This window comes from Nicotiana tomentosiformis, chromosome 5 (genome assembly GCF_000390325.3).
Source record: "Nicotiana tomentosiformis chromosome 5, ASM39032v3, whole genome shotgun sequence".
Classification (NCBI taxonomy): Eukaryota; Viridiplantae; Streptophyta; class Magnoliopsida; order Solanales; family Solanaceae; genus Nicotiana; species Nicotiana tomentosiformis.
In genome coordinates this window covers 51,785,063-51,802,841 of record NC_090816.1, presented here as the reverse complement: position 1 = coordinate 51,802,841, position 17,779 = coordinate 51,785,063, and the positions used below count along the sequence as shown (strand labels likewise).

At 38.8% G+C, this 17,779-nt stretch overlaps 1 protein-coding gene across 4 annotated transcripts; it reads left to right on the top strand.

Annotated features, from left to right (window-relative positions):
* The first annotated feature begins 1,179 nt into the window (after positions 1-1,179).
* On the top strand, positions 1,180-11,468 carry LOC104096125 (probable lactoylglutathione lyase, chloroplastic). Of its 4 annotated transcripts, none has more exons than XM_009602439.4 (9): positions 1,182-1,428; positions 3,916-4,120; positions 4,227-4,351; positions 4,490-4,554; positions 4,793-5,005; positions 5,133-5,180; positions 10,694-10,801; positions 10,878-11,018; positions 11,113-11,468. In XM_009602439.4, exons 1-9 carry the CDS (start codon positions 1,305-1,307, stop codon positions 11,152-11,154), a joined length of 1,071 nt encoding a protein of 356 aa, XP_009600734.1. In that variant the 5' UTR covers positions 1,182-1,304; the 3' UTR covers positions 11,155-11,468. The 4 variants fall into 4 exon arrangements, with proteins under 4 accessions (XP_033512051.1, XP_070031026.1, XP_009600734.1 ...); XM_018770705.3 differs by having other exon boundaries at positions 1,183-1,428; positions 3,919-4,120; XM_033656160.2 differs by lacking the exon at positions 10,694-10,801 and having other exon boundaries at positions 1,180-1,428; positions 11,113-11,271.
* The last annotated feature ends 6,311 nt before the right edge of the window (positions 11,469-17,779 follow it).

The following is a 17,779-nucleotide window of genomic DNA, read 5'->3' as shown; positions in this document are numbered from 1 at the left end:
AGGTTAAAAACTTCAAAGGCTTTAAAAGCCTTATATTTGAAAAATTCATTACGAATTTTAAATAATACAATGAACATGAAAAAAAATATAACTTATAATTTGCAAGTTCTTTTTTTAATTTAAACTTGCAAATTAAAGTTTACATTTTACAACAACTAAATTAAAAAAAAATTAAATTCAAATTTGAATTATTAAATATAATTTTCAAACTTCAAAGATTTTGCATTGCCCTAGTAAGTACTTCATAATCAATATAAACTTCTTGGCCATCTACTGGAGTGCTGAAATTTGAAAATTAAAATTAAGTGGCTAAATAAAATTATTTAATAAGATCAATATGTAAGGATCAAACTTCAAAGGCTTTCATTTCATATTTTCGTCGCAAATAATACTTCAAATTAACTTGTCCAATAAACTAACGCATTAAGCTTAAATAAGTCTAATAAATTCATAATAACACAAATTGCCTCAAATCAACTTAAATACGAATTTTTGGAGGACGCTCAAGACAACTCTTGATATGCCTCCTTAAACCAGCTGTGCCCTCCCACTTTCGACGAATATTAAAGACTCAAGCACATTTCTTGCATTATACTTTGCGAACTTATTCATTTTCTTCTACCACCTCAAAGTGTTTCCAAACATGTGAGCACACTCTAGAAGCACGGGGCATGATTTAAATTGAATTGAGAATTTGGGTTTGAGATTTGAGAAATGAGTGAAGAAATAAAGAAGAGGGAGGGGGAGGTCTATTTATAGTTTTTCAAAGGGTTAAATTAGTAAATAATAAAAGTGTTATTTTTGAAAAAAATCTAAAAATGACTATTCTTGCAAATTAGCCGTTGGGCAACAATCAAAATGGTAGCTTATCGTTGACAACGGTCAAGAGTATTAAAAAAAAAAAAAAGAAATTTTGAACTAACCGTTAAACCGGTCCGGGCCGATTAACCGGTTCAAGATTGACAAGACCTTACCGGATAGGACCGGTCCGATTACCCAATAGTGAAATCTTCCCGGCACAGGCCAGTTCACGTCCAAACCCAGTCCTGCCCGGCCCCGTTACCACCGATCCAATCCGGTCCAGTCTAAAATCGGTCAAGACGGTCTGGAACCGGGCCAGGCCGGCCCGTTGGACATATTTACTTCACTCCACAAACACAAAATCTTTATTCCTTTATTCCTTGTTTTCGCCTTTTGTTTGTCATAAAGAATCAAACCCCTATTACCCTATTCAAAACCTCGGAGGTACTCCATAATTCACAGCTGAATAGCGAAAGAGAGATATATAATATATTCGTGTAGGGATGGCGAGGATAATGCCAATGACGGCATCCTCAATTAGGCCTTCACTCTCATCCCTCAGGTTTTGTCGCTTCTGCGTTTCTCACAGTTCTTCCCGCAAGTTTGCTTCTTTCCATCTCGGCACTGGTAAGTTCCTCTTCCTTTCCCCTCAATTTCAAACCCCTTTTGTTTTTTGGTTCAAAATTTACAAATTGTGACCAATTCGTTGTGGACCCCACGTCATACTTTGTAGTAGAACATGTCACGTGTATAAGTGTTCAGTACTGAGTGTGTGAAGCGTCTCTGTCATCTGCATTTGAATTGTAATCTGATAGTCTTTGTGATTATCTGAGTTGTAATGCTACTTCTAACTAGAAGTTTCTTTGTTTGGTGATAGAATTATCTATACCACAAATAGCCAGAGAACTTTCTTATATGATGGTTTTTGACCAATGTTAATTTGAGTTATGTGTTATATTACTAATAGTGGAAGAGAATATTGAAAAGTTAATTTGATAGAGAAACCATTGCAGCACTGTTAAATTTTTGAATAATTAAGTGAATCTGAATTCTTTGTTCAGATCATTTTAATAATAATAATAATTTGATCTGTTTTACCGAGAAGGTCTACGAGTCCGTATAGCCCTATAAATAAGAAAAATGCAAAATAAAAAAAAATTGTATAATTTTCATTTCTTTATTATTATTTCTTGCTTGTAACTAAGTGAAATCCAATTATTCCTATAACTTTACTCATGGCAACGTTTAAGCAGATGAAAAAAAAACAACATATCAACAGATCCAATCGATATTGATTTTTTCAATTGCCTACCGAACTGTGAAAAGCATGATTTAAGATACGCACGGACAAAAGTAGCTGCTTAGGTTGCATATATAAGAATAGGAATCGAATCCACAACTATTGATATTGAATCCGTTGTTCTCACCTTAAAAGTTGGGTAAGCCAAGGGGGTACTTTGAACTGTTAAGAGGTGCCTAGCGCTTTTATCAATATGAAAGAGGAAGCTTCTGGGCTGTACAATTCTGAAAGTTGTACTGAATTTTATATTTGTGGCATGGTACCGAAACATTTTGAACATCTCAAAATGAAAAGTCTGTTATATAAAATGGAAAAGCAGGAGAGTAGTTTATAAAAACCAACAGTAACTATCAGAAAATACTAGTGGTCGCCTAATAGATTAAGGCAATATTTTGACTGACATAAAAGCATCTATCTCTTTTCTTTGATGCTGAATTTACCTCTTCTTTACAACTATCGCCGTTCGTCGTGAAGCAAAGATCTGGTTATTTTCATGGAAAAAGAGAGCGGAATTTACTTAGATCACTCTTTTGTCCAGTTAAGTGGTAAACTTTATTAAATAATTTCATTTGTATGCTTTCTAGTTTAGAATATCAAGATTATGGTCATATACTTTATGCAGTTCTTTTGCCGTAATATATATAGTAAATGTGGTACACTTGTCAAAGTCTAGTTTAAATTGACAAGAAATTTTTATTGGAAGAGATTTACAATGTTGTCCTACATTCTATATCTCTATGCAATTAAAAAACAATGAAAACAAAAAAGGACGGAAAAAAGGGAACGGAAAAAGTAGGTCATAAATATGTTAAATATATCATGTACATGTTATTATTAATAAAAAAGGAGTATTACAGCTTATCTAAAGGCTAATTTAGTACATCCTGGAAAAAGAAGAGCAAAAGAGAAAATTGAAAAAGGAAAAAGAAAAAAAACGAACAAGGCTGAAGCCTGAAGGATGCCGTTTTTAGTCATACTTGGTCGGCACGACACTCTTTTATAGATGGGCAAATAGTCGTGTTCTCAATATATTTGATTTTTTTGTAGAAGAGGTAATTTACAGGGCCTTGTACCCAACATTACCGCCTTTAAGCCCTCATTCTTGTTTGATTAGAAGCATTCCTTGTCTGGCTTTATAGTCTGCCAGGGGGTTGATCTACTCATTCTGCTTTTGCTTCTAGGAACTGCATTTGCAATTTTCTGATTCTAATCTTCAGAGAGTTGTTCTTCCGTGAAGCATTTCGGTGATGTCATTTCTAGTAACTTTTTTTTAATCAAGTATGGCTTAACTTGATTAGAGAAATATCCTTAGTTTGCATCACTATGGTGGTATACAGTTAATACAATAAGTAAATACTCCTAGCTTCCATTAATGAATCTACTGCTCCACATTTTTACCGTATTAGGAGCACCACTATTAAATGATTCTAGAATGTGTAGACAAACTAGCTGTAAAAGAGAACAAGGTTGATGCTACGTTATGCTTTAAGATCTCTTATCTCTCTCTCTCTGAGTTTTTCTCTGGGAGGGAGGTAAAAAGGATCTGGCTTTACAGTAAGAAGGGAAACTTACAACATTTCAAGTGTCCAATTTATCCGTTGAAGGTTACAGAGTTTCAGTTTACTGCTTCATCCTTGTTCCAAAATTGATCTCCTCACCTACACATCAATGAACATCATTGTTCTCTTAAGCTATGAGATTGACACTGTTTCTTGTGCCTGTTAAGTTTCGGATTTAACCTATAGCCCAGGAGTTTAAACATTTATTGATACTAATTGGTGATGCTTACTTTGGTAATGTTGATGATTGTCCAGCAGTTCCACAGATGCAATCTTTTGGCGTTAAAGCTTCTAAGTTGTTGAGAGATAAAGGAAGCAACTTTTCAATTGGTGCAGTTGGAAGTATGGCACATGCAAGCACTGCTACCACTCAAGAAAATGTCCTAGACTGGGTCAAACAGGACAAGAGAAGAATGCTTCACGTTGTTTACCGTGTCGGAGACCTTGATCGAACCATCAAGTATAAATACTCGACACTCCATATTTTGCTAGTCTAATTCTGTCATAAAGGAATTATTGTCCTTTTTATTACCGTGTCTTTTCAAACCCGTTAATGTGGGCTGCAGATTCTACACAGAGTGTCTAGGGATGAAATTGTTAAGAAAGCGTGACGTACCAGAGGAGAGGTACACAAATGCTTTTCTTGGATATGGTCCGGAAGACTCTCACTTTGTAATTGAACTTACTTACAGTAAGTAGCTGCAATCTAAAATGCTATGTCTTTTCCCCTTCTTTCTGTTCACGAACATCAGATGTTTGAAGTCCATTACAGTATCTCTTTTACAAGGTCCACTTTGTCATGAATACCATTTTTTGATTACTCTGCCAGATTATGGAATCGACAAGTATGATATTGGATTGGCTTTTGGCCATTTTGGAATCGCTGTTGAGGATGTAAGTTTCTCTATAAATGAGTAATCTAAGCAGGAAAATTTTATGCAAAATATATAATATATCGTATAAGGTTAGCTGCTTTCTTTATTTATATTGTACCTGTATTTTGTTTTAACTTCTACAACGGGGCCCTAGTACTGGCAAAATTCTGTTGTTGAGTAGTCATCTTCCGCATCTTCTATACTTGGCACTTGCATAATGTTTGAGGACTTACCAGCTCATACGGTGTGTGCATTAGGTTGCGAAGTCAGTGGAACTCATAAAGGCTAAAGGAGGCAAAGTAACCAGGGAACCAGGTCCTGTTAAAGGAGGGAATACAGTTATTGCTTTTATTGAAGATCCAGATGGTTACAAGTTTGAACTTTTGGAGAGGGGTCCAACACCTGAGCCCCTATGCCAAGTGATGCTTCGAGTTGGAGATCTTGACCGTGCCATAAATTTTTATCAGAAGGTAAGATTTACTATGATTTCATGAGCACTCTTATAGTTGTATTCCTGCTCACGTGCTCCTACAATCTGAAGAACAAGTATCGGTTGATATCAAGAAATTTCTGAAAATATAGATTTTCATCCTCCAGGCTTATGGTATGGAGCTTCTTCGCACACGAGACAATCCTGAATACAAGGTAATCTTTAAATTTTTTTTTTGGGTAAACCGTAGGCAACTTGATGAATTTGTTAGGATTTCTAGAGAAGGATCGGGTTACAGGACGATGAACAGGAAAATCTGAAGCTGTTGACTTCGACTTTCTGCCTTTGTTCGAATTCTTAGATTGACCTATTCTGAATAATAATTCAGCTCGTTAAAGGGAGGCTGAAATCTTAGAGTTCAATGGAAGAGAGAACTCCGATCTCTTGTTTTTGATCGAAATATGACTTAGGGTTTTGTTGCTCCAATCTCCCTTTAAATAGGGAGTTTTATTACAGCAGTAGGAAACCTAATCCTTAAGAAACTAGGAATAACAAAAGTGAAAGCTATGAATGAAATAAAAATCAAACACTTAATTTGATTGGCTCTCCTTCAGGCATAAGTGTTGCCCACAAACGCATCCACAACGTTACCCCCTCCCGCTGAAAGAGCTTGTTCTCAAGCTCGAAAGATGGATAGGCCTGCTGAAAAGAGTCCACCTCCTCCCACGTAGCTTCAACATCTTGCGCACCAGCCCATTGAATAAGAACCTCCTTTTTACCATGGTTGGCACGACCTCGAATGACTGCAGCGGGTAGAGGAACTACCTGGCCATCTTCCATGGGTGGTAACTCTGTAAGAGGTGGAAGTTGTTCACCTTTGAATACCTTCAGAAGAGAAACATGAAAAATGTTATGAATGCGGGCTGCGGCTCTCACTTGGAAAATCCAGCTCATATGCGACCTGCCTGATTCGCCATAAGACCGAAAATGGGCCATAAAATCTGGGAGTCAATTTATTCTAAACATTCAGCCGAATTGAATGCTGCCTGTAGGGATGTTAACAAAGCCACACAAGTGCCCTTGGAGCAAATTCCACATCACGGTTGCCCCTATCATAATATTCCTTCATCCGTTGTTGGGCTGCCCGTAGTCGATTCCCGATATCACCCAACTTTATCACGATCCAGCAATGCACTCTCAACAACTTCTACGTGACTTGCCCCTGGTACATATGAAAGCAAACATTGCGGATCACGCCCATAAACAACCTTGAAACTTGAAAGGTGTGGTTTGTAGTGCCGAATGAAAAGACGTGTTATAACAAAATTCTGCCCATGGGACCCAAGCAACCCACTTTCGGGATAATTAGCAATAAAGCATCTAAGGTACATTTTCACAGTACGGTTAACTACCTCTGTCTGGCCTTCCATCTGTGGATGATAAGCAGATGAAAATTGCAATTTAGCACCATTCAAGTGAAAACGTTCCTTTCTAAAAGTGCTAGTAAAAACCACATCTTGATCACAAGTGATAGTTTCTGGTATCCCGTGTAAATGAACATTCTGCTCAGAGAATACCCGAGCCACACGAGAAGCTATGTATGGATGAGCCAATGGTACGAAATGAGCATATTTTGAAAACCGATCCACCACTACATACAAGACCGGCTTCCCCCAAAACCTAGGTAAGCCATCAATAAAATCCATTGATATATATGACCAGATTTGAGTTGGTAGTTGGAGAGGTTGTAACAATCCTGTAGGACTTAAATGTTCTGATTTATTGCGCTGACACACCAGGCAAGCATGCAGCAACATATGCAGCAATGTCAGTTTTCATACCCTTCCAATAAAATTCCCTAAGAATTCGGTGCAAGGTTTTCTTTATTCCGTCATGCGCACTATCATGAAAGGCGGATAATACAGTCGGAAGCAAGGCAGAATTTTGTAGAAGGTAGATGTGGCTTTAAACAAAAGCAACCCATCCTGAATTTGCCAATCTGAGCTTAATTCCCCTAGCTTGACTTCTATCACACAAATCTAGCAGTTCCGTTGATCCCATAAGCTCCTCATGTATAGGCTCCAGTAATATGCTGGCTAAGCAAATAAAGAAGGGTCCTCGGATGTCCTTCTAGATAAAGCATCCGCAGCTCTATTGAGATAACCAGCTCGATACTCCACTGTGAAGTTGTAATCCATGAAGTTGCTTAACCAATGTTGTTGAGGTGGTGTAGTATGTCGTTCTAGCAAGTATTTCAGGCTATAATGATTCGTCCGGATAAGAAAAGGGCGCCCCCATAGGTATGATCGCTAATCTTGCACTGCCTTTGTTGGTGACGTGCCGCAAGCTATCCGCTAAATATGCAATTGGTTGACCCCCTGTTGCAAAACAACCTCTATACCGCCTCCTGAAGCATCATTCCACAATGAAATCCATATCAAAATCAGGCCGCCTCAATATTGGAGCGGTGGATAGTGCTTGCTTGAGCTTCTGAAATGCAGCTAGGGTCAATTCACTCCACTGGAAAGAGTTTTTCTTGAGTAGACTAGTCAAAGAAATCCACGAAGTGAGGTTACTGACCGAGGTTGAGGCCAGTGGGAAAATCCATCTTTGCATACCTCTGTACTGTTGAATGGGAATTACCAGTTACGGGGTGATTCTGGTCGGCTGGTGGAATAGGTTGTGTATTACCTCCTCTGTTGATCTGCCTATCATCGAAGCAACGACACTGCTCGACTCACTTCCGTCGGTTGCTAGCTTTGCGCCGATTTCCAACACAGAGAATTGTTCCTGGCTTGGGCAATTCTGTCGCCTAGACGTTCCCTCGCTGCAAGTTTCAAGTCCATTAGGGATTTTGTAATTGAGCGTTCTTCCTGAATCTGGAATTAATCTCATCATCCATTGTGCTAGGCTCTGATACCAAATTATTAGGATTTCTAGAGAACGATCGGGTCACAGGACGGTGAACAGAAAAATCTGAAGCTATTGACTTCGACTTTCTGCCTTTTTTCGAATTCTTAGATCGACCTATTTTGAATAATAATTCAGCTCGTTAATGGGAGGCTGAAACCTTAGGGTTCAATGGAAGAGAACTCCGATCTCTTGTTTTTGATTGAAATATGACTTAGCATTTTATTGCTCCAATCTCCCTTTAAATAGGGAGTCTTATTACAACAGTAGGAAACCTAATCCATTTCCTATTGTGGAATAATAAAAATAGCCTAATCATTAAGAAACTAGGAAACATAAATCCTATTCGGGCATAAGTGTTGCCCACAAACGCATCCACAACAAAATTCATCATGGAAAATTAATCTAGTGTTGGCAGCTTAAGGTACCTATTGCATGGAGCATCAGTAAGAAGGTAAGCCAATGGGATTCGTATGGTATCATAACATGATGGCTAAGTGCCACCACAATGGAGATGGTTGACTCCCCGTGCAGCTCCATAACTTTTGGTGCTTCCTTGTAAAGTCTTCTTGTATGAAGTACCTCCCCTCCCCCCCCCCCCCCCCAAACACACACACACACACACACACACACAAAAAAAAAATACCCCCATTGCGCATGCGGTGCTCGAAAAGGAAGATTTTAAGTTCACTTAGTGCTTCAATATGATTGCTATATGATGCTTGCGGTTTTGACTGTTGAATGTTCTGTTCTTCAAGCACAAGAACTCATCCTCAATTAAATGTTTAATCTTACTTGTGAAAAAATAATTTTTTAATATTCATGCTCAGTCAACTTGTCTTTCCATGTGGAAATGTCTACAGTACAGCTATGGACAATGATTTAACTCTCAATTAGTACTTGTGATGTTGTACTGTGTATTTATGTTGTACAAATAGATCTTGAGAAATTATCTTAACACTGCAATTATTATTTTTATTATTACAACAACAACAACCCAGTAGAATCCCAGTGGGGTCTGGGGAGAGTAGAGTGTACGCAAACCTTACCCCTACCCCGGAGGGGTAGAGAGGCTGTTTCCGGAAGACCCTCGGCTCAAGAATATTATTATTGTTATTATTATTAAAATAAAAGAGAATCATGTTGTCATATGTACAATATTACCTGCATTCCAAAACGTGACACGTTTACTATTTGAAGTGTCAAAAACTAATTTTTAATGACCGTTATATTCTTAAAATATGTATTTGGCATTTTTAAATTCAATTTTCTTTTTGCTCCTCGTTTTCTAATTGTTCCTGAAATATGAAAGAACGCAGCAATTGCAAGGATATTACATCTCTGAATGCTAGATAACATATTCTGTATTGTGAGGCTCCAATGGTACTAGGACAAATAAATTGGAAGCTAAAGCAGAATAGTTTCCCTTGGATAATCAATATCCAAGATGAGACTGATGGTTGGTCAGTGTTTGACCCTCAATCATGTAAAGTTATTTGGTCCGGAGGAACCAACTGTTGCATTTGGTCAGAACTGAATCTGGCTTCTGTGCATTTTATATCTGACTGATTGTGATTTTAGAGCAAGTCGTAGTGACATGAGCAATATTTGTTGCCCTTGATGTTGTTTTGCAACATAAAATAGTTTACGGTTGAAACAAATTATAACTCGTGCTGCGTTCTGTTTATAGTGAATGCTAGGTGTCTTAAATTATTAGCTTTGATTCTAAAGGATTCAAGTTGAGCAGGACCAAGACCGAATACTTGGAGTGCAAGTTCAGCGGTGTTGCCAAGGAAGCGGACGGGGATGTGAGGCTTGATATGCAAGTCATTCCCAGGAGAGAAAGTTTTAAGTACCTTGAGTCTGTGATTCAGAGTGATGGGGAGATTGATGAGGATGTCACACATCGTATCGGAGCAGGGTGGATGAAGTGGAGGCTCGCTTCCGGTGTCTTGTGCGATAAGAATGTGCCGTTGAGACTTAAAGGGAAGTTCTACAAGGTAGTGGTTAGACCAACTATGTTATATGGGGCAAAGTGCTGGCCAGTTAAGAACTCACATGTCCAGCAGATGAAAGTAGCAGAGATGAGGATGTTGAGATGGATGTGTGGGCACACGAGGTTGGATGGAATTAGGAATGAAGTTATTTGGGACAAGGTAGGAGTGGCCCCTGTGGAGGAAAAGATGCGAGAAACGAAGCTGAGATGGTTCGGGCATGTTAAGGGGAGAAACACAGATGTCCCGGTCAGGAGGTGTGAGAGGTTGGCCTTGAAGGGTAAGAGAAAGGGTAGAGGTAGGCCGAAGAAGTCTTGGGGAGAGATGATCAGGCGGGACATGGCACAACTTGAGCTTACTGAAGACATGACCCTTGATAAGAGTGTGTGGAGGTTGAGAATTAGGGTAGAAGGTTAGTATGTGGTTGGGCGTTTCCCTTTGTCTTCCTTAGTTCAATAGTATTAGTGTTAGTATGGTATACTTTTACCCTTACTTTGCTATTTCCATATATCTTGTATTGTTATTACTTGCCATCAATATTCCTTTAGTTTGATATCACTATATATCTTACACTGTTATTACTTGTGATAAGTACTTCTTTCATCTTCTCCTTTGCTATCTTGGATTTGGTTTTCTAATATTCTGTATTGTTATTACTTGCTATCAGTGCTTCTTACATCCTTTCTTTAGCCGAGGGTCTTCCGGAAACAGCCTTTCTGCCCTTCCAGGGTAGGGTAAAACTGCATACATCCTCCCCATACCCCACTTGTGGGAATACACTGGGATGTTGTTGTTGTTGTATCATACCTGTTACATATTTGCAGTATACAATAGCAATGTTGGGATATGGTCCAGAAGACAAAAGTGCTGTGATGGAGTTGACATATAATTATGGTGTAAGCGAATATGACAAGGGAAATGCATATGCACAGGTAGTAGTAGTTCATGCATTAGTTGTAGCCTCCCAGGCGCCTATATAAGATCACTCATTGATGCATCTCCCAACAGATAGCTATAGGCACAGATGATGTGTACAAGACAGCAGAAGCGATAAGACTCGGGGGTGGAAAGATTACCAGGGAACCAGGACCGCTACCTGGTATCAGCACCAAGATAGTAGCATGCCAAGATCCTGATGGTTGGAAAGCGGTATGCTATAGCATCTTCAAGTGCGCTTTCATAACTTCCAACCTTTGTTGAATTTCCTGTTCATCTTTTATAACATCTGTGGAAAACATGGCAGGTTTTCGTCGACAATATAGATTTTCTCAAGGAATTGGAGTGAGCTATATTCTGGAAGAAACTATCAGACATATTCATGACACCTTGAGCACGAGGATGCTTCATAAAATTATTCCCTCACCTTTGGCAAATGATACGAGGAGATTCTCATCAATGAAGGTGCTTTTCATTTGTGTATAGAGCTGCAGAAATTGCGTTTTCCCCTTTCCACTATGTACCATTCATCTTGTTCTTTCCTTGTAGTTGGACCATGCGAATTGCTCATCTGTTGCCTTCAGTTGCTAGTTGCAAATTTCATTGTTGTAATTGATCTGCTGCAAATTTTGTTCTAATAAAAAGGATGAGCCTTTGTGAAAATCCATCTTTGAATATCTTTTGTCCAACTTAGTTTTATAATGGAAATGGTTTTGAAGGGTGTAGTCTTGGGGGACACTGTCTTTTCTCTTTCACTGGTATTTTGTATTCAAGGCAGTCAGTGTTTCCAAATGATATGGAATTTAAATCGGATTTTCTTTTTAAATCAAAAGACCACTATAGTGGCCGGGAGGTTAGACTTTGACCTCTATCCGTATTTTGTATTAATACATATCTTGAGTTACATTACGAATGTAGGAGATCATCCTTTTGCAGAAGCAGTGGAACCAATAGTACATACAAGAAGAAGGCTTAGTTCCTAGAGGGAGGATGTTCTTTTACAGAAAATATATGTACCAAGAAAAAAAAATGCTACACGTCAAAACAATTCCTCCTTGGTCTGATTCTTAGAGAAGAAAACTGACCCATTTTGGTTTTCAAAGTAGCTCTCACTCTCCCAGACTGTCAGAAAGTAATGGACTTTGATCAGCAGTATTGTTAGCTTTTCTATAATAGTAGTGAATAAATGTGAACCTTCCAAGTCTGCTATCTGTTAAAAGTGATCAGTTTGTCACGTGATGTTAGGTAAAAAATGCATATATTTAACCATTGTTACCTCATATTCTATTACTTTTAATCATCTTTTGAATATTAGTTATATTACTTTATGTTTAATATTATATTTTAACTGTGTAGGAATAAAGTGGGGTGAAGATGAAGAGATTTGGAGCAAAATTGAATAAAACGCGGAAGAAAAGGAAAGAAAATTAAAAGAATAAAAAATAAGGAGACAATGGTGCCCCCCCTCCCCCCCCCCCCCCCACACACACCCAAGTGGAAGACAAAGAAATACAATTCAAAGTAAAAAATAGAAGGAATTAAGATGAAAAACGTATTGGATTCAGCGCCAGGGCAGTGCGACGCGCGTGCCTGGACCCTACGTAGCGGGTTTTTTTCTATTTCGCTCAGGACAAGGTTATTTCGGCCCTACACGGTCCCAACTCGTATAAAAGGGGGATCTAACATACTTTGAAGGAGAATTCACGTACGGAAATACAACCCACGCTTGGAGGAGGCTTCTAACTAGTTTTTCTTCTCTTCTCTTCCTTTAATTTCATAGTTTATTAGTTCTAGAGTTGTGAGTGCTACATGAACGTTGTAGTTTGAAGCTTGGATTGTTCTTATTATTTTATCGTATTGGTTTATTTATTCAATCTTGCGCTTAATTATTTGATTGATTGATCACCAATTAAATACTATCTACGAATCTAGGATTGAACTCGGGAGAGGGAATTTTAGATTGTAAATAGGATTGATTAGAGCAAGATGTTGAACCTGAATCACGGGGAACGGATTTGCGGTTAGGATAGGGATATACCTAATAGCCTTGCTTGGTTATTATACGAGAATTATTAATACGTTCTTGTTAATCCTAATTCCATAGGAATATAGGCGTTATATTAGCTTGAATAGGCGAGTAGTACTTTGGGAGAATACTACGAGTAATATTAACCATGTCAATCAATAAACTAGATAATTTAATTAGTTTGCTCCCATTGAATTCATCTCTAAGATTGCTGATTTATTTCCTTTAATTTCTTAGTTTGCTACTCTCTGTAAGCATTAAAATTTAACTGGATATTCCAAAGTCCGATTACGTGCATGAATTAAATTTAATTGGGGCAAATAGTTAATTTGGACTTTACAAATTGAATGAGTCCATTTTATTATTCTCAGGCCCGATGTCTATTTTATCTTAAGGCCCAGACTCATGCCACGTGTCAAGTGACGTGGCATGTTCAGTCAAACTCAAAGCCAATAAGATGACACTACATGTGGAATGATGTGGCAATCCCAGTCTAAAACAATAACCAATCAAGAGTTTCCAAGTATCTAAAATGACATGTCTTGTCCAATCACAAGCAAGCTTATCACATAACTTATGTGATAAGTTCGATGACTCACATGAGCCGATCAGAATCAAGCAAAAGAGTTCATATGTAGCTGGACTGTCCATCCTCTACCATTATAAATAAAGGAGTTACATAACTCTCTAGAGACATTTGGAATCGGAGAAGAGCATTCCGCAATTAGTGAAGACATCCACAAATAGAGAGATCAATCATCAAGTGCATAGTTCTTCAACAAAGGAGTGATCAATAGAGTTCTTCCCGGAGATCAACCCGTAACAACAAAGTGTTGCTCGACGTTCTTGGCGATTAAATACATCACAAGGAGGTCTGCATCGTCCCACATTCGAGAAAGATGCTTCTCAAGCCCTCAAATCACGGAGAATTTTAGAGAGGAGAATCAAGGGATACATAGAATTGTACTCACAAATATTTATCAATAAAATCTATTTTTTTCTTCATATTATTTTTGTTGCAGTTTATTTTTCGTACTACGAAAATTTATTGTGAATAAATTTTAGCAAGCCCAGTGGGACCAATTCTGCTCTTCATCTATACTTCTTGCAAGTTGAAAACTACAAACTTCAGATCTACTGCTACAAAGGCCTTCCGCAAGTGTGATGTTTCATGCAAAGATGCTACTGCAGCCGCATTCGCTGAGCTCAGTCATGTTGTCCCAATCACTCGAAGCAAGTTCAAGGCTAGTGTCTTGGATGGATCTGAATACTTCACCTCCTTGGAGATGGCAAAGAAGAGCAGATCTTACATGACGTCTGCAACCACAATCTTTGGGGGTAACACCCCATTCTTGCTATTTGACGAACTTTCTCAAACAACCTCCAACCTTGGTGAATTTGAGGATTCTCTAGTTTTAACAAAATTCAACGCCTTAATGAATGACGCAACTAACATGGATGAAAAGTTTGCTATGATGGAACAGGCTATAGAAGTCTTGAAGAAATTTGTTGAAGACAAAGACCTTCAAATCGCTCAACTCATGAACAAATTGGAGGCCTATGCACCTGGAGAGTCAAGCCACGTGCCTCCTCATTCACAAACAAAAAACAAAAAAAGGCTATTGAGGAATCGCTTTCCAAGTTCAGCATTCAGAAGGAAAAGCAATCCACTTCGGTTGCAGTGTTATCTGTCCAACAATTACAAGACAGGATAACACACACCATCAGAGCTCAATATGGTAGACTATCACAAAGTTTGTTGTACTACTCTAAGCCTTATACTAAGAGGATTGATTGTCTAATTATGCCAACCAATTATTAACCACCAAAGCTGCATCAATTTGATGGCAAAAGAAACCCAAGGCAACATATTGCCCACTTTGTCGAGACTTGTAGAAATGCTGGAACGCATGGTGACCTTTTGGTAAAATAGTTTGTTCGTTCGCTGAAAGGGAATGCATTTGACTGGTATATTGACTTGGAGCCCGAGTCCATTGATAGTTGGGAGAAACTTGAGAAGGAATTCCTCAATCGTTTTTACAGTACTCGAAGAACTGTAAGCATGATAGAGTTGACGGGCAACAAGCAAAGGAAAGAGGAGCTTGTGGTGGATTACATCAATCGTTGGAGAGCGTTAAGTTTGGACTGCAAGGATCACCTTTCAGAAATATATGCTGTGGAGATGTGCATTCAAGGAATGCACTGGGCCTTTTGTACATCCTACAAGGGATCAAATCGCGAACTTTCGAAGAACTTGCAACGCGGGTGCACGACGTGGAGTTAAGCATCGCAAGTCATGGAATGGCATCTCCATTTGCTGATCAGAAGGAGTTCAAGAAAAATGTTGCATCAAAGCACCAAACCAAAGAATCTATGGCGGTAAAAGCAACTTCCGTGAAAGTCACGACCAAGAAAAATGTGAAGGAGGATAAGACCCCAAATCAATATCCTAAAGAGGAGAAACGTTGTCCCACCTTGAAGGAATTAGAGGCGAAGGTTTATCCATTTACAGATTCAGACGCACCCACAATCCTTGATGAATTGCTGGCCAAGAAAGTCATCGATCTCCCTGAATCAAAAAGGCTTGAGGAAATTGGTAAAGTTGGCGATCCGAAATACTGCAAGTTTCATCGCATCATTAGCCACCCTACAGGGAAATACTTTGTCTTGAAATAGAAAATCATGGCTCTTGTAAGTGAAGGAAAAATCATCATAGACATGGATAAAACAGCAGAAGCAAATCATGCAAGTATCGCGCTCAAGGAAAAGAAGTGTTCATAGTTGCAGAACGTGTCAAGCATTACCTTCTTACAATTTGGAAGTTTCGAGCCCGTTGAAGTTGATCTTCCAAGGAAAACTCTTGAAGGTTCACTAGAGCTGGACACTCAGTCCAAAGACAAAGATGATGAGAGTTGGACTCTAGTCACTCACAAGAAACGAAAACATCAAGCAGTTTTGAGGCTACGACTTCCTAAGCCAAGAGCAAAAATAAGCGATGTGGATAAGCTACAACCACCAAGAATTATCAAATCTTCTATTAGCAAGAATATTAACGGTGCCTTATCGCCGAAGTTCTGAAAGCCCATCACATTGCATGAATTCTTTTCTGGAAAATTCCTTCATGGAGGTCACGTTGGTGCAACTCATGTAGTTTCTAGTACTGATGAAACAAAGGAAAGAAACGATGAGCTTGCTCTAATGAAAACACAAGAACATCATGATAACGGAAAAGTTGCCACATGTTGTGCAACAATTTCCTTCACAGATGATCACTTGCTGATAGGGTCTAAGCCACATAACAAACCTTTGTTCATTGTAGGGGCCATTTGGGAACAACATCTCAATTGCATACTTGTTGATGATGGTTCGGCTGTCAACATCATGCCAAATATGGTGCTAAAAAAGCTTGGTATCTCTATCGATGAGCTATCCAAAAGTAACCTAACAATCCAAGGTTTCAACCAAGGAGGACAACGAGCCATAGGTGTGACTCATATGTGACTATCCATTGGTGAGATGAAGTCAAACACCCTGATTCACGTCATAGATGCTAAAACATCATACAACTTTTTGCTTGGACGTCCTTGGATTCATGAGAATGAGGTGGTATCATCTACTTTGCATCAATGTCTGAAGTATAGAAAAGATGGAGAGATAGTCAAAATTGATGCAAACATCAATCCTTTCACTGAAATAGAGTCATACTTTGAAGATGAAAAATTCTATCTAGGTTCTTGAGAACCGAGTGTGGAGAAACCATCATCGGTTGAAAAGGCTGATGATAATTCAAAAGCAAAAAATGAGGCCCAATTGACTGCTGTCAGGAAAACGGAAGAAATCTCCATTAAGCTATCATCATCTGAAAGTGACATACAGACGAAGATTGATAAGGAGCATCCGGTTTTTCGCTATGTGCCGCGCGAGCGTTGAAAGAAAGGACAACCTCTATTAGAATAATGTACTGCAAAGAAGAAAATGAGTCATATAGCGATACAAAATTTGAAGGAGCATATGACCGTCTTAGTTGCACAAATCCCATCCGTGACTTATGAGTCTGCTAAAGGCAATTTACAATATGATAAAATAAAAAGGCACTTTGATACTAAGGCCTTCATACTGCTTGAAAAGTCTGGTTACGACTTCTCCAATCTATCAATACTAGGAGAACTCAAAGACGAAGTCACTGCTGAAAAGATACACGGGCTCAATGAGTCCCAAATGAAGTTGAGAAAGCAAGGGCACTACGTCGCCACTGCAAAGTTTGGGTTGGGATTCAGTTTGGCAGAGCCTCTTCGAATTTCATCTAAGAGAAGCAAAGAGATAGCTTCATCAAAACACACCTCAGTATAGGAGATGAAGGAATTTAAGGGCAAGAAAATAAAACAACGGGCTTCAGTGTTTGATCGCATTGGAGGCTTAACCCCTCGGGTCTCGGTTTTTGAAAGGCTAAGTCACAAAGGTGAATGTGTATCTTACAAACATCTAAAGGAAGTTTCCACTACCTCAAAGACCTCCGTCTTTTGTCGCCTAGGAACCACAAGGAAGTCACCATCTAGAAAGATACTGTCAAAACATAAGGAGCAAGTCCATGAGGAGCGGGGTCATTTTGAAGTTTTAGCTGACAAAGAAATCTGTAGTGCTTTCCCATCATGTATGAAGAGGAAGACTATTTTGTCAATATCCACAGATGGTCTACTGAAGGTGCAAAGGAGAACCATTGTTTACACTTGCCAGTCTCGTAAGGAAGCAGAGAAAGAGAAAGAAGCCATGCCGACCATCCAAGGAAGTCAAAGAGAAAAGTCAAACTTTGTGGAAACATCCTATCACATAACTGTGGAAGATAGCCCATGCCTTGATGTTGATAGTAAAGTACACGAGGCTTCCCCTCAACTAGAAGATGGCGGGCAATCAACTGTGGATGAGCTTAAGGAACTCAATTTAGGCACTT

What these genes read in the sequence shown, in the direction of transcription:
- LOC104096125 (XM_009602439.4), top strand. Translation starts at nt 1,305, where the DNA reads ATGGCGAGGATAATGCCAATGACGGCATCCTCAATTAGGCCTTCACTC. An exon ending in GAGACAATCCTGAATACAAG is followed by an intron (nt 5,181 to 10,693) that starts GTAATCTTTAAA and finishes ACATATTTGCAG; the next exon opens with TATACAATAGCAATGTTGGG. An exon ending in ATCCTGATGGTTGGAAAGCG is followed by an intron (nt 11,019 to 11,112) that starts GTATGCTATAGC and finishes AAAACATGGCAG; the next exon opens with GTTTTCGTCGACAATATAGA.